Source organism: Amblyomma americanum, chromosome 2, assembly GCF_052857255.1.
Source record: "Amblyomma americanum isolate KBUSLIRL-KWMA chromosome 2, ASM5285725v1, whole genome shotgun sequence".
NCBI lineage: Eukaryota > Metazoa > Arthropoda > Arachnida > Ixodida > Ixodidae > Amblyomma > Amblyomma americanum.
Window position 1 is genome coordinate 29,046,049 of NC_135498.1, and position 23,314 is coordinate 29,069,362.

Here is a 23,314-nt window from a genome sequence, read left to right on the forward strand (position 1 = left end):
CTTATGGAGTCACTGGCTACAAAGGAACATTGCATACAATTGGCAGGACAAAAAATGTCCTATTCAGCAGAACATGTAGAGCTAAGACGTCTTACAAGGCACAGCTCAGGGCAAAACTTGACACCTGCTTCACCTACCTTTACCATATCACACGAATAAATTAATGAATACTTACACTTTTCGAGATCCTTGAAGCGAGCTGGCTTCGGAAGCTCTTCCAAAGCTCCCATTAGGATCAACTTCTTTTCGGCTGCCTGAAAGTTGGAGCATTCCATTGTGTATACCAATTAACTGGCTTAAACCAATAAAAGGGAATCAGTTAGGTTGCCTTACCTTCAGAGCCTCTTTGTCTGGCGCCGACGGGTACGGGAAATTCACAACCTTGTCTATGTTCATGGCCTGTCAATAATGAGCAGAAGCAACCATGATAAAATTGAAAAAGAAAAAAAGAGAAGAACATTCATGACAATATACTAAGAAAACAAACACACACATCGAAAAAAAAAATTTTATTTCTGTCTTGCCAAAGCAAGAAAATTTTTGCACCTACATATTCACTGTATCCAGTTTCTAATATAAGAGGAGGTCCAAAACATCGTGGACACTGGCAGCACATTTTGCTGCATGTGTCTTGTCAAGCTTTAGAGTGATGTTTATATGTTGGCTTTAGAGGCACAATTGCTTCACAGTGCTTTTCCAGGTAATCATACTGACTACAAAAAATACGAACACAAACAAAAGTGGAGCTGGCATGAGGGCGACTTCGACATTCTCGAACGAGAAAAATCATGCTCTACCCTTTTCATGGCGGTCTCAGCCACGCTCAGTGATTTGTCAAGCTTCAGCAGCATCTTGGAAATGAGGTTCCATCTAGGAACTTTGCTTTCAAGCGGTTTCAGAGACTCCAAAGCCAACACTTTGAGAGCACAAATAAGGATTGCGATGGATGACCTCAGTCACCAACCAGTGATGAAATGCTGCTACCAATAAAATAATCATGCAAGAAAAACCACATAACACCATGAAAAAGGCTTCTGGATGCTTTCAATATTCCAAAATGTAACACTTAAGCACCAAACATGAGAAACTCCTTCAACTTGAGAAACAACATTGCAAACTCAAGTATTCAACATGGATCCTTTGACAACCAACACGGATTCAACACAGATTCAACACGGATTCAACACGGATACAACATTGGTCCTCTAGCAACTAATTGCTGAAGCCACCATTTATTTCCCCTATCTTGCTCCCTGTGACATCTGCAAGTGCCCGTTCCATGGAAAACTGTATACTAATAGCAGAGATGCGGCCACTGTACTGGGAACAGTGAACTGGAAAAGTTATAAAAGTGAAATTTCAAAGCATGTCCTGAAAATTAAATTTATCACTTTAAGAAGTGCACTGGCATTAGCCACGAATATGCCGAGAACACTTTCTTTTGGTGCAATTCAATTTCTCTTTCATTATTTTATCAACTAAAGTTCAAGAAATTTCAGACCTCCCTTTGTAGAGTTGAATTTTAATGAGCTTGAAGGGCACTGAAAATTCATTCAAGACCCACAAAGTTTGAACGAAGGTAGCCCGATCACACAAGAGGCTGATGTAATGACATGTCTCCATTGCACGAGTAATTGTAATGGAAGCACACCAGCACGTGCTAGGCCATATCGTGTGCATGCAGCTGCTCAGTAATGAGGGCAAGTGACGGATATGAAGTGGCCTTCGATGCACGCCAATGCCACACTAATGCCACATGCCCTGCATTCCCCTATAGCCACCCAAAATAAACCGATTTCTCACCACTCTAGGTTTGTGGGGAAACAAAGAACAGGGGAGACGGAAGCAGAGCAACAAATTCCACAGCAGATGCTCTAAACAAATGAAAAGCCTGTGTGCAGTAGCTACTGTACTATTATACTGACACAGTCCAACATGCCTTGCAGATGACATGCAAATACAAACCTTCATTTGCAAAACAAGGTCGTCAACGGGCCTCCGTGTTATTTCTGGTGGTGTGAACCTTTGGAATTCATCGTTGAACATGGCAGAGGAGTATAACCTTAGATGCCAAAAGAAAATGAAACATAAGCTAACGGGTTACACATCTCGGTCAGGACAAGGCAGCCATGGGACTTTCCTTACCTGTAACAGTGACCGGGGCATGTTCGGCCTGCTCGGCCAGCTCTCTGATCTGCAGATGCCTTGGAAACCCAAGATATTAGAAAAGCCGATATTCCTGTCACTTTGTCGTAGACTCGCATTTTAACCTGCAAGAAGGGGCACTCTGTTCAGAGGGTTATCACCGGTGCGCATTCGAAAGCAAAAGACCAGTCAAACATGTCTACAAATGTTTAAATTAGCTTGAATATAATTAGCGTTTCAAATTACTTCCCCTGAAGAAGAACTAGACTAAGGAAAAAGTCTGACAAGAAGACGCACTTGAAATCCCGTTCTTCACTCTTACAGCTTGCGGCTAAAAAGAATAACGCTGGAGTCGTAGCCTGCAACAGTAATGAATTCAAGGGTGTCTATTGGAAGTGAACACATCAGAGTACGTGTCCATAGTGAGTTTCCCGCAGCTGTAGACGCTTTGTCCACAGCTCATTTTAACAGCTGCAGCTAGCCAAAGCCTTGCTTCAGTCATGTGCTGCAATGCTTCTAGCACTGAACATAAGATTTCACAATTTCACGCCAGACCAATGCAATGTAATGAATTAATAATAGCAAAAAAAAATGTGCAAGTGTCACAATTCAGAAAAACTGTCAAAAACGTCTATTAAATTAAGCCAGCAGGCACCTTACCTTGCCAGTATCAACAACATATTTAATGTTTGGAATGGTCAGAGATGTTTCACCAACATTTGTCGCCACAACACAAAGCCGGGTGCCCTCCGGTGGGGTTTGGAACACCTGCAGGTGCAAGAAGAGTTAAATCTTAAGCAGAAAATAAGAACATGCAATGCGAACCCCCCGTTTTCAAGCGCCAATGCAAGAAAGGAAAATATGCTGACACTCCCACTGATTTAAGCACAAATGCATGTCCCAGAAACTTGGAAAAAACAAACCTTGGCCTGCTTTTCCGAGGGAAGCAAAGAAAACAGGGGAAGAACAGTGAGTGGCTGAACATTCCTGTTGGGGGCAAGCTCCTCCATAAGGTCGTCATCTTCAGATGAGGAGAGATCACCGTCATCTTTTACGTCTTTTACTAGTTCTTCCAATTGGCCTTCGTCCAGTGGCACCACAGAATAGCTGTAATCAATAAAAACAGCGAATCCCATTACAGACATGCGACTGCTAGCAACCACATTGGAAACATACAACCGGATCATCCAGGGTACATGCATGATCATCTGAACTTTGACCATGTAACAAGAAGTGCTTGAATAAGCACAATTAGTATTTACATGGTAAAAAAAAAAAAAACAGAGTTCTCAGAGCCTGTGGTAGGAGAACTGGTCGTAAAATTACAAGGATAAGCAGAAGCCAGTGCACTAGATTCACCACAGAAAAGTAAGGACCTAAGTAATGCCTGCCCACAAATTTCTTTCACTACACTGTCTCTTTATCTGTGGCATGTTTGCGGCAGGGGCACACGTGGGCCAAAATATTAGCTGTAATGACCCTCAAATTTTGTTACAGAAAGACTTGTCATGAAATGGCAGTTCACCATCTGCAACAAGACAAGAATACGACAAAATAATCATCAAAATTCAAAACAAAGTTTGTTATGGCACAGAAGAATCTCTTTACTGCATTTCACACCAACACACAGGAATTTTGCATACTTCGAGGAAAATTTGAAGCAAACGAAATGAGTACTGCTTGATGTTTACAATACACAAATTAAGAAAGAGAATTTCATGTACGTCGGTAGCTTGTAATGGCTAGAATCAGCAATAGCAAGCAAATGCAAACCATTTCTTGCACTAAATGAAAATGTTTTGATGCAAACAGGCATTTTACAAGCTTCACATAACACCAATTTGAAGTACAGCTGCTTCAAAGCAAGCATAACATTGTAAACAAAGCACCCACATGCACACTCCGCTTACACCTGGTGCCATATTTGCTGGTACGAATTTCAGCAGGTGTCATCTAAAGGAAAGAGACATAATCTAGTGAGAGAAATTTGTGGCCAGGCATGCTTCTAGACAGCCTTGTTTTGACATCATCCAGTTGTCAAGTACATAAACAGAGATGAAAAAAATGACGCAGTCTCCAAGAGCTATCCAAGAGCTCCCTTTCACACACTATGAAATCTCCTCTGCTGGATCTGTCAACAAAAACAGTAATCCCATCTATACTGCAGGCCGTCTGACAAATTTAGAAACGTTTTCCGACACCAGCGCCAAGGCTGAAACGAGAGGCGAGTGCAATGCGTTTAAAGGAATGAGCCTGCAGAAATCTGGCAGCCCCACCAAATGCAGCCCGATTGTTCAGGTACCGTGCGAGGGACTCCACTAAGAGAATTGACAAACTATTGCAAAAAACTGAAAGTTGACGGAACCTCTGGGTTATCATATCAGCAGCAATTACTCACTTGTCAAGGTTAACACTTTTTGTCTTGGGCTCAGTTGTAGAGGAAGCCTGTTGGCCTTCCTCTCCCTTGCCCTTACTAGTGTCTTGTTTCAATGCCTCCTGAGTCTGCCTGTGAAGCCCGGGGTTCTCTGGAAATCGTTTTCTAAGTTTCCGGCACAAAGACTGGACCTCTTGCTGCCCTGTCACAAATACCAGGATGCCGCCTTCTGGCAGCTGTTGGTGTATCTTGCACACCTGAAGAAAAGTAAGGGGGGGGGGGGTCACAGGTGCTGTTATTCACCACATTTGTACATTAGCTGTTGGATTTGGTGTGGTGGTACAAAAGCAGAAACTGCTGAGACTGCTGCGTTTGGCCCACAGCATCCTCATCGCCATGAAACTTGTGCTTACTTGGGCCAAATTTAAAGCTACCCCAAGCTAAGAGATATTTGGCATAGCAGATTCATTATATCAGGATCTAATTCCACAACACCTTTGTTACATGGAGTACACAAATATATCCATTTCAAAGGGGCAGCGTTGAGGAATCTAGAAACTTTACACTATAGAAGAATTTTCTACATGGAGATTCATCACTTCCAGGTTTAACTGTATATGGTTGCTTAGGTAAATGTAATGGCATGTGCATTCTAGGACCCCAAATTTATGACAAAGCACACAAAAGTGAAATAGACAGTCAGCGTCTCTAAGTAAAACAGTAGCGTTTATGCAGTCCTGCCTGCAGTGGCTTTTCAAAAGGTTGAAATGTAGCCACTAAATCAAACACATATTTATTCTTTGTGTTCAGCCCCTTCAGTTATTCCAGACAGACTTAGAATCTGCCTTTCCCATACATTCATATTTTTCACAGTCCAAAATCGCTTGACGATCAATTTAAGTACTAGTAGCAGTGGTTACCTTCCGATATGCCTCCTGCATGTAATCATCAGGTGTCCTCTTGTTGAAATGGATAGTTACAGGGTGCTGTCTGGAGTCAACCTGTAAGCCAGAATCACAACTAGATTATGACAACGCATTTTTACACAGCTCAGTAAAAACAGGTGCCACTGGTCTGCATAATGACGCACCTGACTGCAGATACTTGAACTGACAGTCGTAGACATACCTTGATCACAGGTGGGGGCGTCTTGAAAAGATGAGCATTCTCTGTAAAGTCCTCCACCCTCAGAGTTGCTGACATAATTATGAGCTTCAGTGGATTCCCTTTCTGCCGAGAAATGATGCGAGCATGATAGCACGAGAATGGAACTCTCCTGGCCCCCTGGTGATCAATGTCCAGCCGTCACACATAAGCCACATGCGCTCTTCCCCCCACCCCCTTTCTTAGTTTTGCAAATCTTTTTGCAAAAGCTCCTTTCATGCTTTGAACATGCAGGATGCAGAATATAGGTATACAGCACATCCTTTTATCCAAAACCGAACCAACCAAACATAATCATTTGGCACCACTAGGGAAGATAAAATGCCACTCTCCCGATCATTTTGGTACGCATATACTGTTACGAACATGGCTAACAGTCACACAACACAAAACGGTCAATATCGTATGATGGCTTACCCGTCGTCGCAAAGGCACAATTCTTGAAAGGAGGCCAATCAAGATGTCCGAGTAGATGCTTCTCTCATGAGCTTCATCAATTATGATCACAGAGTAGCCAGTCAAGAGAAAATTCTGTAGAAACACAAATGTCGCCCGCAGCAAATCAGCACCACCTTCAGATAAACAACTGAGACCAAGGTTTGACGTCACACCAGTCAAGTCATCTCACAATTGCAAGGAATCACAATTATCAATAAATGATAACTGGGCCTGAGTTAACAGGTTTTCAAAAGAAATCTGCTGCTGCAGCAATCACAATGCGACACACCTCACAGGTGAGGATGAAAGCTCTTATTTCTGGCGACCACATACACTAGTGAAATTTTTAAGCAATGCTTCAATAAAAGCATCGAAACAAGATTAAGAATATTCATCCCCTGAACAAATCTGATTGTTCTGAAAGCAAATCTGACCTGAAAGCCCAGCCCTGCATTTCTATTGCCAGACTTAGCACATTGGTTAAACTTTCAACAAAGATCGAATAGCACGGTGTCAGCACAGCTGTGCACAGCCTAATTGCAGCTGCCACTCTGTTCTCACAGCTAAGTTCCACTGCACACACACTAAGTTTTTGATACAAATGAAAATGCAACAGAACCCCGCTACAGTGAATTCGGATATAGTAAAAACTCAGATATAGTAAAGTTAAACTGCAGTCCCTTTCTGCCTTCCATAGACAACTGCACTTTTTTTTTTTTTCATTTATAGTAAAGATATCCTTAATAAAAAAATGGTTATAGTAAAGCATCTGGACATACTTCCCGCAGAATGACGATATAGCGGTACACGTGTAGTCTAGAATCACAAGGGCAATGTTCAACGAAAATGGATATCAAAAACGACAAAATGGTACGCATGTGAAAATAGTGAGTTTTCAGTTCATAGCGAATGCGGAGCGAAGAGTTATTTTGGTCAAATAGTTGCAAAGCGAAGCGAATATTTTAAAATCAAAGCACACAGTTTGCGACTGGAAATTTATTAGTAAAAAAAAAAAAGAGGCAATTCATTTGAGTTCAATAGCATAAGCCAAAAGACGGTGTTTGTCAAATTCACTAACAAAAAATGAAACAAAAATGAAACACAAAAACGCTTTCAAACTTTCATTAGGCAATGTTCAATCAGCAGCAAGTCAAAGTGCACTAAGTATCATAGCCTCAAGCCCTTACCATACGATTCTTTACATGCTGCTGAATTAAAAGTTGCTGACAGATTTTTTTTTAACGCTACAATTTCGCACATGAGTCATACGCCAGACTTGCTTGCCACAGAGTCGGGCATCCCACAGAGTTAAGTGTACAACAATGGCTGAAATTTCGGGTGTGTGGAATGTGATGTCGTAATTTCTCTGACCTCATTCGCATGACCGTATGCCATGCGACCACACTGCACAAACATGATTGCTCATTCGTACCAGAGCCGGAGGAAGCTATGGCGTGAGTCGAATACCCCCCCCCCCCCCCCCCCCCCCCCCCCCATTATTCGCTTCTATTTTCAAAACGTTTTAAAATTCGCAAAATTCTACAAAATGTGTTCAGTATATATCCAATTAATTACTAGATAGCATCTTCAAAGTCATGCTATCACAAGCAAGTGATACTGTGATTGATATAGTAATGATTTTTCCTGGTCTGAGTGATGTTCTACTGTACTGTAACTGCTTCCAGCAAACTCATTCTGCCCCGAAAGTTGCTGCTCTGACAGCATGGCACATTCTTCTGTTGATTTTGTTTGCTGCTCTATGACCCTGTTCTAGAAATAATAATGATATTGAAAAATAAAGAAAGTGCTGCGCATGAGAAGGAGGCATTGAGTACAAAGGAAGGCAAGTAAAAATTAGTAATATGGCAACAAGAATGGTCAACCCTCTGAGAAATCTGGTTTAAGTTCTTCAAAACAGACCAAGAAACCATATTCAGAAACACCAGTACTGCAGCACATACGCTACAAAGCCTATATATATATAACAAAGTGGAATCTGGCGAGCCAATGAATCTCCACCTTTATAACTGCACACCTACAGTGTCTCAGTATTTACGTAAATAATACAAAACTCAAGTTTTGTAAAAACAAATAAAATTGTGGACTATGACACCTACAGCACTGTCTTGTAACCAAGAAGTTCATTTCGGCGGTAAATTCAGGAACGAAGGACACAGAAAGGGAACAAAACAGCTTGTTTTGTCCCCTTTCTGTGTCCTTCGTCCCTTTGCGTTGAATTTACCGCCAAAATGAACTACATCCAACTCGCCCAACTCACCATTTTTCTGCAACTAAGAAGTTACTTTTACCTGAGAGAAAAACACCCGTTTTGCATACACACAATCTTTGAGGAGCTAAAAAGATCAACTGTCATAACTGAGGGAGTTCTCTTTCACAACTGAAGTTTGAAGTTTATTTCTTAAAATATATACAAATGTCAAGTAATGGGAAGGTATCGTTTTATCTTTGCTTGCTGGAACTCACACCTAATCAAGTTGTAATGTCCCACTCTATGCTACTGCAGTGAAAGGAAAAACAATATCAACAAATGGTTTGTAAACGTTTCACACATGAAGACATGTGCTTGCTCAGTGTTTCTTCAACTTTCCAGCAAAAATATTTATGAAATGACGACAAAAATAAAGACAGCCGCAAGCTGACTTTGTCAACTTTACTGTGTTATGTCCCGAGTATGCTACAGCTTTTGCTCAACAGGCCCAACAGACCCTCGCCGTACATAAAAACCTCACTACCCTCATATTCCTTGCGATGCACCAGCGGCAATCAATCATGATAACTGAAACTTTACAAATCTTAGTATAAAAGTCCAGGGCACTCACATTTTGAATCTCTTTCAAGAGAACACCATCTGTCATGAACTTGATCTTGGTGTCACTGGTGACATTTCCTTCAAAGCGAATTTGGTAGGAGACGGCTGATGATGGAAGGCTCATCTCTTCAGCAACTCGCTTTGACATTGACACGGCAGCCACTCGCCTTGGCTCTGTTATGCCTATCATCTTCCCCCTGCAAGAAAGAGAGAGCAAATGGCCCCATGTCTTGGTTGGCGCACCCTGCAGTCATCAAGACACCCTTTAGGATGTATTATCTACTCTCAGTAGCAGCTTGATTATCACGAGACTTGTGAAGAAGCTGAATTTCGTCTAGGCTTTGAAATTAAAGGCAGGAAAAGAATGGCACAAGCATTTGTCGCACGCACAGGCGAAGAAAGCACCTTTCTACTCAGTACGATGACAAAAACTCCTGCAGTATCCGTGGTACGGAAAATGCTTGCTCCTGGCATTACATTTACCACGATAACAGAAAAGCACCACGGTAAGCTTCATTGGATAGTATAGTCTGTTTCCCTCATTTCCAAATTTCACATAGCATTTTTAAAGATCCAGACTGGGATTTCATAAGAAGCACGTGTAAACATCATCTGCAGTGCAGTAAAAAAAAGTCAGTTCAGCACACAAGCGACATGACCAACGTAAACACAGTTCATACACCCATGTTGTTGCTTCAGTCCTACGCTGCCTTGGACAGCAAAAAAAAAAAAATCTCAGCAGTTCAGTCAACCAGCATCAACATGCTCAAGTCAGGCCATTAGAGTTAAATTCTACCATAAGTTTTACAGCCAGTCAATGGAGGTATGTGGCAACTTCTTAGTGATCCCCAATGATCTTACCATAAGTCATAAGCAACAACTTGATTTACAAGTACAACTCGTTATGTGTTCTTGTCATCTCATACACACGTTAAGCACAGCTTCTAACATGTTTTTTAACATGACTGTTAACCTTGGCTGAAGCTGAAACTGGATTGGCTAGACCTCAGAGTATGTCGGGTGCTACAGAACCTTTTTGACCTTGCTAGGGTTTTATGAAGTTTCCTTACCGGTCACAAAACTTTGGCTTAACACTAAGGGAGAGCTTTATGTGCCACCTAGAGTGACTGCACATGTAAACTGGAAGGCACAGCCTTTTTTTTTTTACAACAGTGATCCAGGCCTTTCAATACATACATCAAAGATACTTAACTTCTTGTGCTGCAGAACACATGCAAAAGCACTAGGAAAGCACAGAACTTGTGCCTAAATTACACTTTTTCTGTTTTAAAAGCAAATGAATAAGATGAACTGTCTAACTGTACTCCACTTTCCACTTAACACTATTAAAACTAATACATACTTCCTTTACAACAATCTTGACAGAGTAATTATTTCAATGTGTAAAGATTCTTTCATGGCAGAAAGAAAGATCCCTGCCCTTTAAATGACACCTCTGCCATATAAAATGCCTTTTTGGACAGCAAGTTTCATCACCACTAAACCTGTGAAAGAACCCTGGCCTCACTAAGTGAACTCATTTGAGCTCTGCATTGCCACTGTGCAACATACCTGGTGTACCCAGCCTCATAAAGAAACTGTGGGACTTGAGTTGTTTTTCCAGAGCCAGTCTGCCCACAGATCACAACAACATCATTTTCAGCTATGGCTTCCATAATAGTTTGCTCTTCTGCAAGAATTGGAAGTTGGTGCCGAGCATTCTGCAAAAGTCAAAAAAAGAGAAAAAAATGTGAGAAAGTGTAGTACCGTTCGAGTATGTTATATCTAGGGGTTGGACCTTTCGGCTTATACCCCTGTCACACGGCATTCCTCGAAGGCCTTTCCAGCAAAGGCACCTTTTTCACGAAATGAGCGATAGCTTAAAAGAGCAGCGACTCTGCTACACGGTGCAGCCCAAAGGTGAAACAGTCATTGAGGCTTAGCACCCGCTGCAATGCTCGAGCCGGCTGAAGTGAGCATTTCAAAATTAAAGTGGGGAATTCTGTACATTCGTTGAGCTCAGACAATTTTTTTATTCTAATTGCTTCGTTGAAAGAACTGCAACAGCTGCTATCTTCAGCAGCAGCAGGTTTTTTTTATTGTCTTAGCCACCAGGGGCACTCGGTGTTGCTGCAACAATTTACTGCCTTAAAATCTGGGCATGAAATATAAACACCCGAACAAAAAGCAAAGCCAGGCACACCTTCCGTATTTTTAAAAGATGTTTGCAAACATTGTTGGCTGCACCTATTATTTTTTCATTGCTTTTACTTTTTGACGTTGGACGGCATTGCGATCGCAGGTTCTCGAAGGCAACGCCTTTGGGCTCCAAAAGTCTCGGACGGGTGCCTTCATCTCCAAGGCTCTTAGCGGCAAGGGCGCAATATTTGTGCCGTGTAGCTGCGCTTCTTACGCCTTTGGATATAGGGACCCAGTTCTCAAAGGCCTTTGAGGTGCCCGTGTGACTGGGGTATTAAACCGAAAAATAACCGAAAAATAGGAATTAACGTCTGCTGAATACATTTTTGCAAATTTTGTTTTAACAGATTAAAGCCAGTGTTTCTGGCATTTAGTACCAGTTACAGTTGATCATACCGGGAAATCAAGAAAGTGCTGGAACCAGAAAAGTGGTGAGACAGTGGTCTCTTTTGGAATTTACTAGTACCGTGGTTGTGAGTTTTGAGGCAATGATCCATGAACTCAGACCCGCCACTGCAGATCGGGAGGCTCAATCTCCCAGCTAAGTGCTGTCAGCTTGCGCAGTGTCATTGGCTCAGTCTTATCACGAGCTTGGAGCCATTGCTTGGTTAAGCAGGTTTCTCGAGTGCATGTCAGGTGGCAACCTTTGGAACCGTAACAAGCAACCACCAACACGAAGCCACGCATAAATGGCCCAAAAGTGTCATGTTTTACTTTTCACGATGCTAAGCAACAATTCCATTGCTGCGTTCAGCACGCGGACCATATGATGCGTGGCAGTCTTGTTCTGCGCAAAGTGAAAGCAGCACATCCCAACCAGTTCTTTTAACTGTGCTGCTATACAAGCTGCTTATTCTTAAAAAAAGAAAAAAAAGAAGCCAAGATAAACTATAGGTCACTTTTCACCACACAGGGGCATCCAATCCATAGCTAAACTAGGCAAAAAACCAAGGTTATGAAATCACTGCTGTAGATTTAGAATTAATATTTAAGATGGAGGATGCCTACTTTATATACATGCTCCCTTAAATGGGAGCCAGTATGATTTGAGCTTTATTTAGCAATATGTAAAAAGAGGAAACACTTAGTTTACTGAGCAATTGAAAGAAGGCAAAATATCATTACATAGTTTGCAAAAGCAGAAAATCGGTTAGCAATAATTTTTAACTCAAAATATTGACAAAAATTTCCCAAGTAAATCTATGGGATACCATTACCCTCTCCTTATAACACCAGAGATAATCTGCCAAATTGTCTTTGCTGGCTTTCAGCACTACATGAAAAATTGAATCCAACATTTTGAATCAAGTGGCACCAAACAAAGCACAGCTCAAAAACTAGCGTTTCACTTTCAGTTTCATTTATCAGTTTCAACTATGCAGAGAGACTTTCTCCATGTTTCTACCTCGTCAGTGAGAGCTTGAGAGACCAGCACTATTAACGCAACAGCGTTAAGGGCCCCGTGTCGCAGAAAAGCCGATGCTGTCGGCGTCAATGGCATTGGCCCTGAGCGAAAAATCCCTCCTCCCCCCTCCTCCTCGCAATGTATGCCACTGCCCCAACAGATAGCGCGCGACGGCAGCGCCTCCCGCTCGTCTCATTCGGGCGCAGTGGGGCCGTGCGGGCACGCAGGAATCACGCGGTGAGCGGCGAACAACGCAGCGCACATCGAAAGCACGTTTACCACAAAGCTTGCGCCTTGCTGCCCGTTCATTCGGCACGGAAGCTATGCTGGTGTTCGTGGCATCGGGTTTGTCGAGAACGATGTGCCGACGAACTACGACTGCAACTTGAGTCCCGTGCATTTCGGCAAGGCGCCTGGCAGCGCTTCTATGTGGTTTGCTACTCCGCGCGTCCGTTTCACCGTATGTAGCTGAGCGATTTGTCTAACGGGCAAGGCGTTGTGCCGAACGGGCGATGGCGTTCCATGGACTCCCTGGCAGTGCTGCAACACGCTGTAACGTTCCACTCTTAAAGGCGAAGCTTAAGCGTCCTCCAATTTTTTTAGCTTTCATGCCGCAAGACACATAGTGCATCGGTTAATTTCGATACCGAGAGTGGCTTTGTTCTTAATTTTAAAGGTTTGACGACAAATGTAATTTACTGTATGCACCGCATCATGTCAAGTTCTGACCTGGATGAGCAGATAGTAACTTAGATGAGCAACAAGTTAAATACATGACTGTCTTTATGGCATTCAGATGCAGCTAGCATGTGAATAGTTGCAAGGAGCTCAAAGTGTCTGCGATCATAGCATACCATGCCAAAAATTTGAGTCCTGCCCTCAACAGAACTCTTTCTTTGTGACTTTGGGGCAAAGAGGGTGACTCACTTGAATTTCCTCTGTCCTGTGCACTGGCATAAACACGGATGGGGCAGAGTTCCGGGCAGCTTTTATAGGTTGGGGTTGCTTGTCTTCCTGCTGTACTGCAGCAGCAGTATCAACAGTTTCTTTGGCCGCCTCTTGGACTGCACTCTCGGCAACACCACTCCCTTCAGGATCCTCAGCAGTCTCGTTTGATCCATTTTGATCCACCTCTGAAACCTTCTGCTTTTCGACTGGTTCCTCCTCATTGGGTGCTGGCTCACTGTTGTCCATCTCACTCCCTTCAGATTCATCGGATGATTCTTCCGAGTCAAAACCGAGAACATCATCCCTCTGAATGCGAGCTCTCTTGGGCGCTGCCTGCCGGCTTCCTTTGGTGCTGCTTATTCGGGACAGTCCCTTCTTTTCATCTGGCTGAGGGGCAGTGGTAAGCTCGCCAAGCCTGTCCAAAAAATATAAAGTAATGCACAGGATAACTATAACATTAATGAGGCATTAGTTCATGGTTAATCAAGAAGTGAAATGGTGTCCTTCAATACTTCTATGATATGCATCTTCTACTTATCCCACATGTTCTGTAGTGTCATACATTTATTTTGTGCATTACAATGTACATCCTCCCTTTAGTAACTGTTCATTAATATTGCCATATATGGGTTCGATCCCGGCCGCAACGGTCGAATTTCGATAGAGGCGAAATTCTAGAGGCCCGTGTACTGTGCGATGTCAGTGCATGTTAAAGAACCCCAGGTGGTCAAAATTTCCGGAGCCCTTCACTACGGCGTCCCTCATAGCCTGAGTCGCTTTGGGACGTTAAACCCCCATAAACAAACAAACAAAACAATATTGCCATATATCTGTGCCATGTTCTGTACAGTAAAGGTTGCATATCAAATCTTGTACAGGGTACCAGAAACGTGCAGGTCACTTCTATATAACTCTTTGCTAGGGGTCTGCCCCTTCAAAGCAGATGGTGATAAACATTCTCACATGCTTTTAAAAAGAACATTACCCAATACAGTTGTTGCACTCACGTTAATAATTTAGGAGAAAGATTACTGACACCAACCAAATTAATTTTGCAGAAAAAACAATGTTTCGGACCGGCTCGGGCCCTTCTTCATGGTGCGACTACGGGCGAGGCGCAGATTGGCTTTTTAAGCCCTCGTGTGGAAGACCTCCGGTTCAGTGGCCGCAAACCACGGATGTAAGAAGAGGCAAGTGCCCCCAGGGAGTGATTAACCTTCTCCCATGTCTGTTGGATGTGCCATGACTCGAGTAGAAGCCTCCTGCGTCGGTTAGCTTCATTTTCTAGTACAATAGTGACGTCAAAGTCGATTCGGTGGTCGCATGCCTCGCAGTGCTCGGCCACAGCGCTGCATTAAATGTTCATCTGTCGGACGTCCGCTTTGTGTTGACTCATTCTTTCTGCGAAGTTCTTTGTTTCCCCTACGTACGAGGCTGGGCAGACCAAGCAGGAGAGTTTGTATACTACGCCATGGGACTTTCCTTTAGGGTGACTATCCATCGGGTGGGGGAGAAGGCGTCTGATGGTGGTAGGCGGTTTGTGCGTTGTTAGCACCCCTTTTTTACCGAGAATGCGAGCCAGCGTCTCGCTCACGCCTTTCGCGTATGGGATGCAAATGCATTTTTGCTTCTGGCGCGTGCCTGGGGAAAGAATAGAGCTGTTTTTGTTGTCTTTTTTTTTTTTGTTCTCGGCTAATGCATCGGAAGAATGAACTGGGGTACCCGTGTTTTTGGAGGTCGGAGACGACTCGGTTCTTCTTGTTTCTTTTTCTTCTCGTTTCTTTGTTTTGTGCAAAATTAACTTGGTTGGCGTCAGTCATTTTTCTCCTAAATTAAATTTCCCAGCCAGACAGACTTCTGTCGAATGTTTTCTTTTGAGTCTTCACACTAATAATCTTTACCATTATAAATATTGTAAATAGTAAGTCTGTGTTAGAGAAAAATGTTTACTACACTCATTATTGCCACACTGTTCTTGCTCTGTTTTGTTTGTTAGCAAATGGAAGGCATCTGTGTCCTTACCGCTTCAGGCCCTTTGTTTGCATGGCAGATGTGGAAATTAACATAGATAGCTCCTTCTGGCTTGCCTGTGACTTTTGCAGCTCTTCCAAGAGGTGAGCTCTCTGGCCAAAAAAGAAAAAAAAGTAAGTTCAAGCAATAAATATACTGCAGTGCAAATTTACACAAAATGCGAATAGCTCTATAGCCAGGCATGTTTTTCAAGCCCCATCTATTTTATGCAGTCACAGTGCTAGCTAATGATGGAAACAAAATGCTAAAAAAAGTTAGAGTTACCACTTCAGCTGTGCAATTGTCAGCATTACTTAATGTGGGATGTACAGATGTTACAAGTTGGCTTCCTTGCGTCCACATGTAAACAACAGTTTGACAACACTGGTAAAACCATGCAATCACACAATCAGACGGGTAACTTACATTTATTTTTTTGTTCTTCTTTTCCAAGATTTTCTCGAGCTGTTTCCTCTTCTTCTTCGACAGCTTCGTGGCAACTTTTATGTTACTGGCCTTACCAACTTCTTTCTTTTCAATCTTCTTCGATGGCAAGATGAGGGCATTGCTGCTATCGTACTTGTCCTGCCTCACATTCAGCTCGACTTCCACCTGTAGTAGTAATAATAATAAAATAATAATAATTTATTGCCATAGAGAGTGAATATGCACAGAAACGGGCCTGTCAAGGCCAAAAGGAACCTAGCAGATATGATGACTGTAATAATAATATAATCTTTATTCGCACAAATGCAGGTATGCACAAATGTAGCACTTGATCCCACCTGCAGCGAATGTGCATATCCTTTGCATGATCAGAAACTAACTTAGTTTCGCACTTCTACCGAGTTGTTCGGCAGAGAATACGCCACCCACAATATTGCAATACATAAAAGAATGTACTGAGTACACTGAAACGTAGATCTTCGCGCAGGAATAAACAAAAATATAATCGCCGTGCACGCAACACGAACGAGAAACTAAGTGCAATGTCAAAGTTGTGAGCGATACGCTAACTGACATGTTTTGAAAAAATACATTCGAACATATTATGAACGCTGTTTCGGCGCGATCTAGCATACAGCACATTCTTGAAGACCGCCTCTCCTACAATACGAGCTAAAATTGCCGATCCAGCAACACAGACGCTTACAGAACGCACTGACAAATATATTGCGTTGGCACTCACTACTGTAACGACAACAGGCTGCAAGGTAAAAGGGAAGAACTAACCTCCGGTGGTCTTTGCTGGTCTGTTGGCGTTGTATGCTCTGAACTCCTCGCTTTAGCATTGTATTTGCGCCGGGATCGACCCATGTCGACGGAGATCGCGCAACCCTGCACTGCCTCCACAAGCACGTGGATCAAGTTGATGTTAGTGACACATAGTTGCTATCATACTGCACTCAGAAAGTGCCAAGTGTTTACCAGTAAAGTTGACAGCATGCATTCAACCTTCTGTGATGCCGTGCTACAATTTACCATAAGCAATATTTAAATTGCAGCAATAATTGTTTATAATGTTCAGTTGATCATTATAAACGTGTGAAAAAAAATTACTTGAAATGTCTAGTTTTTATTTTTGCTACTAGGTGACGACACAGGCTTAGAGGCTAGAGGTCTGTGAAAACTTTTGCTACAGTGAACTAGAATTATATACTTTTATGTTTTTCGAACGCCAGCACAGTTCTCTTCATTATTAATTGTTTAAATTATGGGATATTACGAAGCCAATAATCTCTCAGCCTTTGAATATTGTGCTGCGCCCTTGTGGCGACGAACATTAACTTGCGTTTCTTTCGCGCCCGATGCCAACAATTTTGTAGGAGTACTTGCGGTGCTTGTGTGTATGCTACGTATTTGGACGCGCGCTTACTTGAAACCGCTCAAAAACATTATTAGTTCGGCGTGCTTCCCCTTTTACAGATGATACGGAGATTTGCGAATTGACATGAGTTTTATTCAGTTTCACCACGACATTCTGAAACTCCTCTTCAAGAAACTTGCCGAAGAGTACAGCGACAAGAAAACGAGTACGTCTCTATGCCCTTACTTCAAAAGAGTTTCTGTTTCGCCAGAACCTCCTTACAGTTACTTAATGCCTTGTTTCTAACTATTTCAGTTTCAACGAAAACGCTCAATGAGTAAGTACGTCTGTATGTGCATTTTATTTTATGAGTCGCATTGCTGCGGATTTGAAAGTCAGTTGGACTCATCTTCGATGATCCGGTCTTGCAACGTACTGCTTGTAAAGTAATCGCCTTTTCTTCAGTGTGCAGAGTATCATGAAAAGAGCGACACGCACACTACTCGTTATTTTCGAATAATTTGGAGGGAAACCATGTGGTAAATTTGTCACCATGATTAGCAATAGAGTATCGTAGATCTATTTTGCATCAAGGAGCTGTTGAAACTTCGCACGGGCACGCTCAGGCAAAGCCTCGCCAGTGTGCCTCCGTGCCGCATCTAATCACGAGAGCCATCCGCTATGCAGCTCATCCCATTACATAATTAAGCTCCAAAGTCCGAATCCACAGTATTGAATTGCAGCGCACCTTTTATGTCAGAGATGTGGTTTAAATTGTTATCACGCGGAGCAAAAGGCAATTGTCTCAGCCCTGGTCAGAATTCTTTCTCTGTTTTGCGTTTGTGCACACCAAAATACCCGTTTTATATTTTTTTTCAATCGCAATAAATCTCTCTCGGGCACTGCATACACATTGTGGATGCTAACTGAATGCTGTTAAATGTCGTATGCTAGGTGCAATGTCCACAAATGTAAAAAAATTAGAAAAATTGGATTTTGGGGAAAGGAAATGGAGCAGTATCTGTCTCTCATATCAGCAGACACTTGAGCTGGGCAGTAAGAGAAAGGATAGAGGGAGTGAAAGAATAAAGGAAGAAAGAGGTACCGTAGTGGAATAATTTCGACCACCTGGGGATCTTTAATGTGCACTGAAATTGCGCAGCACACGGGCGGCTTAGCATTATGCCTCCATCAAAACGCAGCCACCGCGGTCGGGTTCGAACCCGGGAACTCCGGATCAGTATAGCCGAGCACCCTAACCACTGAGCCACCACGGTGCGTGCAGCAAAAAATATACTGAAATGAGAAGAATTTTGCATAAAACCATCTCAAGCAAGGCATGCGAAATGAGTTCAGGAAGGCACTTTTAAGATGGACGAGGACAAGTGCTTTAAAATGCCTAGCGTATACAAGTTTATTTACACTACTAACTTCTTATGACAGGAGTTGGCCAAAAGAACATGCGAGGACCTGACAAAAACTGCACAATTATCTCAGAGGTTGGAATGTTATCTGTGCCATATTGAGATACTCATCCCACTGGATATAACCACTGCGGTGGCTCAGTGCTTATGATACTCGGCTGCTGATCCATAAGACGTAGGTTTGATCCTGGCCACTGCAGTCGCATTTCGATGCAGGCGAAATTCTTGGTACCCGTGTACTGTGCGATGTCAGTGCACGTTAAAGAATTCCAGGTGGTAAGAGTTATCCGCAGCCCTCCACTATGACGTCCCTCATAGATTGAGTCACTTTGGGACATTAGACCTCGTAAAACCAATCAAACCTTTCCATTGACATAGCGAATGAATTTACATAGCTGAATTCCTGATCATCATTAATAGAGAACCCCAGGTGGTCAAAATTATCCAGAGCCCTCCACTACGGCATCCCTCAGAGCCTGAGCCACTTTGGGACGTTAAAGTCCATAATGCACTCGCCCCACTGTATAATCAAAGGCCTATGTATTTAACAACGCCACTACCTGCAGTCATTTAACTGAATTACTTCCCGTTTGTTCTGCCGATATGTGGCATGAGCCACTTTTTGTCGGAAGCATTTAGTGACAGGTTCATGCTGGGCAACTGGTGCAATTTTTGGATACCCAGTAACAGTTGGATAATTCCCAAATGGCAGTACTGCTGAACAACAATTGACACTACCCATGTAGGCAACAGCAGTTCTAAAAAATTGATTCAAGCCTAACAGAAGTTTTGTTGTGACTGTATTTCAAAGACTGGACCACTTCTTTCGAGCTCCTCTTCAACTAGCACTGAGACTTGTTGACAGACGCCGTGTCAAGCGCTTGACCTGCCCACATGGCCGTGTTGTTTATCAAGTCGCTGGTGAAGCCAGGGCATTTTATACTTGCCTGCCAAGCAGCAACTTCTGTGCCTGCTATTCATATTTGCATCAAGGTAAATTGCATAATTTGTTCACTGTTTTATTCTCATGTAATTAATTACACATTTGGTTGCTACACCATTTACTTCTATGGTAATTTTCTTACTGCATCCTTACAGCATCCTTACTACCTTAAGAGTTAATGCGAGGGTGGTCAGCTTTTCTTGTGTGCAAGTATTTATGTCTAGAATGCCTTTTAAATGTTTTGCTTTAATGCATAATCAATGGATATTATTGTCACCTGGGACAGTTGATTTACTGCTGACCAATTTATTGCATTGTCTCCTTAGACATAAGAACAATCAATTTATAACATTGTCACTTGGAATAATGTTTGTATCATCTGAAACTATCTTATGAAGCTAGCCAGAATTTGAACATGAAAAGAAGAGTACATTATTTTTGCTCATTTCTTTTCATTACTTTCAGTCATTACTTTTAGTCATGATGCTTATTGAAACCTTTTTCTCTCAAATTTTAGGAGGCAGCCATTTTATAATCTGTACAAACACATTCTACTGGGCTACTTTCTGCTCTGGTAGTCCTCAATTGTCTTCTGGTGCCCAGCTGGCCAGACATTTTAAAGTTACTTTCATTGCAAAATCCACACCACCTGCCAGGCCATCACGGACAGTTGGCTGAACTAGAATATTATGAAACAAACCTAATTTAGCACCACTGGTAGAAGCAAGAGGTTCTTGGCACTTTTAATGCAGTTTAAGCAGTGGGGCTTGTTAGCAAAGCAGCAACTATGTAGATTACAAAAAAGATGCGATCAAAAGAAAGCAGCAGCATGGAAACCACATTTATAGGAAACATAGAGCATCTTTTCTGCACTGGCTCGCTGTATTGCCTCTACTGGTGCTTTATGTCATTTCTTGCTTCATTTTATCATTCATGTAATGCACATATATATTTTAGTCTAAGCAGTGGCATTCTTTGCATATTTAAATGCTTAATAAAAAGTGTAGGATATCAGCATTTTCAGGACAGGTCATCTTGAAGAATTGATATAGGAGGATGGAGAGAGGCGAGAGCCATGGAACTTTTATATGTATGTTGTCATCAACGTTTTGACAGAGGGAAACGGGAACCTTAAAGGACCCCTGACGAGGATTGAACATTTAGATAAACATGTGCAGTATATAGATCAGGTGCTTGTGGTCACCTTTCAGAATATCAGAGCCATGCTTGCTGTGAAAAATGGTAAAAACTCTAACCAGCAGCCACTCACATTCTCTTGCAATGTGCTCTTTTTCCTATTATGCAATTTTTGTGCGTGGTCTAGTAGTTGTGGTTTTACATGGCTCTAGTGCTGCATAAAGCTGTGTGTCCTAGCTACAGTTTTATGTGTTTGATTGTAACAAGTACTGTTTAGCTGAACAAAGATACATCGCCTAGTGTAGTACATCACTTGAGAGCAGTGCCATTTGTGAAGTGATCCGCTGCCTATAGATAGTGTTAACTGCTTTGTTGTTGTGATGACTTTTTTTTTCACAGTACTACGAAAGCAAGCAATACCAATGGTAAGTAAAGAGCCAATGCATGTCTTATAGCCCAAAAGACCACACCACATATTTTTCTCACTAATGTCCTAGCAAGGCTTGGTGAAAATATGTTTACTGTCTAGGGGACAGTGTAGCCAGTAATGTACTGGGGCGGTGCAAAGAAACACAAACAGAGCGGAGCCTGGGCGCTCCACTATTTGCATTTCTTTTCATCACGCTTTGACTTCGGTGGTAGCAAAAAGATGCTAGAGTAGTCCGTGATCCATTCTAGGACGACTCTAACGTCTTTTTTTTATGACCCAGGTAAAAGCAGGATCAAAAGAAATTCGAACAGCGGAGCGCTTAGGCACCACATTGTTCATGTTTTTTTTTCTATCGTGTTAGTACAAGCTGCTCCCAAGCCCTCCATAGCGGCATTCCTCATAACTTCTGGGGCCTGAGAATATATTCATTTTTAATGGCCTGGAGCATGAACACCATGGCTTTAGGGTGACCTTGCATGATTACTTCTGGTGAAGCCTGTTGAGACCTGCAGTAGTATAGCTTCGAAAGTACCAGTGAAAAGAGTGAACTTTTCAACCACTTGCTCGATTTCATTTAAACTTCCAGGACTAGTTTATCATCACTACTGGGGCCGTCTCTGCCGAGTTTCATTATTCTACTGGGGGAGTCTTGAACATTGGAGCTTGACAAACAAACTGGGGCGATTTTCAATCTTGGAAGACTATTTTTCTCATACCCTGTTTCTGTGAGTAAACTGTCGGCCTAGGAAACCTATCGTTCTAACATTACTTGGTAATATTAGTAATATGGCAAGCTTTCGGGAGCATCATTTAGTGAGAAACACATCTGTGCGCTTAGTTTATACATTTTTACCTTTATTGCATGCTAAAAAACGAGTTAGTGAAGAAATCGATGGAAGTGAAAATCCAGTGTCATTCTTTATATGGTAGCATCTTGTAAGAAATAGCAAAACTAAGCAAAATAATTCCACAGTTGTGTGCTCTTGACATATCTAAGGCCACAGAACAGAAAAAAATTGGGAAAATTATCTTTTCTCCAAATTATTGTTTTCCTAAGCAAGCATGTCATCCTTTCCATATATGTTGCATAACGTTCCTCATACTTATTGTAAAAATAATGAAAATTGGCAGAGATGGTCCCAGCAGTCATATAAACAAGCCCGGAAGTTTCATTGAAATCGAGCAAGTGGTTCAAAAGTTCACTCCATAGGGCAGTTCCTATCCATAAATCTAATTTGAAAATTGGTGTTTGCGTATATTTTAGTACACTTTCTCATCTCTAGAAAAGGTAGCTCTTTTCTAATGTGTACAATTTGGAAGCCATGCTAAGTAATTTCTAAATTGGCGAAAAAAAACATGCACTTTTGTTGTTGGTTTTGTAAGTGTATGGATATACAGTAAGCAGGACACCTTAACGCCAAAGCTGCTGTTCAAGGTGGAGGCACCTTTTAATCGGAAAGCCATCATATTGCCTCAGAGAGGTTGACGATGCAGACCTCTAAAATGCCCCAGAGAGTGTCTCAGCAAGAGCCTTTTTTTTTGTGTGTATGTGCATGAAAACTGTTCAACACTGTCCCATTGGCTTGCTTTACTGTTTAAAATAAAATGTCTTGAGAAAAGTGTGCAAAGCAGTGAATAAGAATTAAAGTCATGAGGACATGCAATTAAAAAACACTGGCATTTTTGTGCTATTTTTTAATCGGTGGATAAAAGGTCCATTGCTGTGGGGAATCTTTCTTGTGTGTGATTATAGTTTAAATTGATAAAGATATCTTAACAATGATGATAACATTTTTTTTTTCTTTCTTTCTCCTTTTCAGTGTAAGCATGTGCTTGCATCTAGACTGGCTGAGGCATTTGGAACCTGTGAGAATGTCAGCTGCACAGAAGAGACAATGTTGTTCCTATTGCAAGGCTTGAGTTAATGATGGTCCCTTGGTTATTTCTGTTCTGAATTACTGAAAATGTTGCGCAAATGAGTAATAAAAATTGGTTCCAGTGGAGTTCACAGTAAGAGTTGTCAAGCATGCATAAAATTGCAATGCGAATGTAATGCAATA

At 42.1% G+C, this 23,314-nt stretch overlaps 2 protein-coding genes across 2 annotated transcripts in view; one reads left to right on the plus strand and one right to left on the minus strand.

Annotated features, from left to right (window-relative positions):
- Window positions 1-16,917, minus strand: part of kz (putative ATP-dependent RNA helicase kurz) — a 34,816-nt gene extending 17,899 nt beyond the window's left edge. The window contains exons 1-16 of the mRNA XM_077653634.1: window positions 16,747-16,917; window positions 15,940-16,125; window positions 15,526-15,626; window positions 13,483-13,918; window positions 10,524-10,672; window positions 8,962-9,148; window positions 6,101-6,214; window positions 5,648-5,749; window positions 5,440-5,520; window positions 4,544-4,776; window positions 3,069-3,252; window positions 2,806-2,913; window positions 2,146-2,270; window positions 1,966-2,062; window positions 334-399; window positions 176-254 (exon numbers count right to left, since the gene is read on the minus strand). Coding sequence (XP_077509760.1) covers window positions 176-254; window positions 334-399; window positions 1,966-2,062; window positions 2,146-2,270; window positions 2,806-2,913; window positions 3,069-3,252; window positions 4,544-4,776; window positions 5,440-5,520; window positions 5,648-5,749; window positions 6,101-6,214; window positions 8,962-9,148; window positions 10,524-10,672; window positions 13,483-13,918; window positions 15,526-15,626; window positions 15,940-16,125; window positions 16,747-16,830 — 2,332 coding nt within the window. The 5' untranslated portion in view covers window positions 16,831-16,917. The remainder of the gene's footprint in view (window positions 1-175; window positions 255-333; window positions 400-1,965; window positions 2,063-2,145; window positions 2,271-2,805; window positions 2,914-3,068; window positions 3,253-4,543; window positions 4,777-5,439; window positions 5,521-5,647; window positions 5,750-6,100; window positions 6,215-8,961; window positions 9,149-10,523; window positions 10,673-13,482; window positions 13,919-15,525; window positions 15,627-15,939; window positions 16,126-16,746) is intronic.
- Window positions 16,918-17,317: 400 nt separating this feature from the next.
- On the plus strand, window positions 17,318-23,274 carry LOC144120873 (zinc finger SWIM domain-containing protein 7-like). Its single transcript, XM_077653643.1, has 5 exons — window positions 17,318-17,546; window positions 17,636-17,657; window positions 19,556-19,737; window positions 21,224-21,249; window positions 23,075-23,274. Exons 1-5 carry the CDS (start codon window positions 17,465-17,467, stop codon window positions 23,177-23,179), a joined length of 417 nt encoding a protein of 138 aa, XP_077509769.1. The 5' UTR covers window positions 17,318-17,464; the 3' UTR covers window positions 23,180-23,274.
- The last annotated feature ends 40 nt before the right edge of the window (window positions 23,275-23,314 follow it).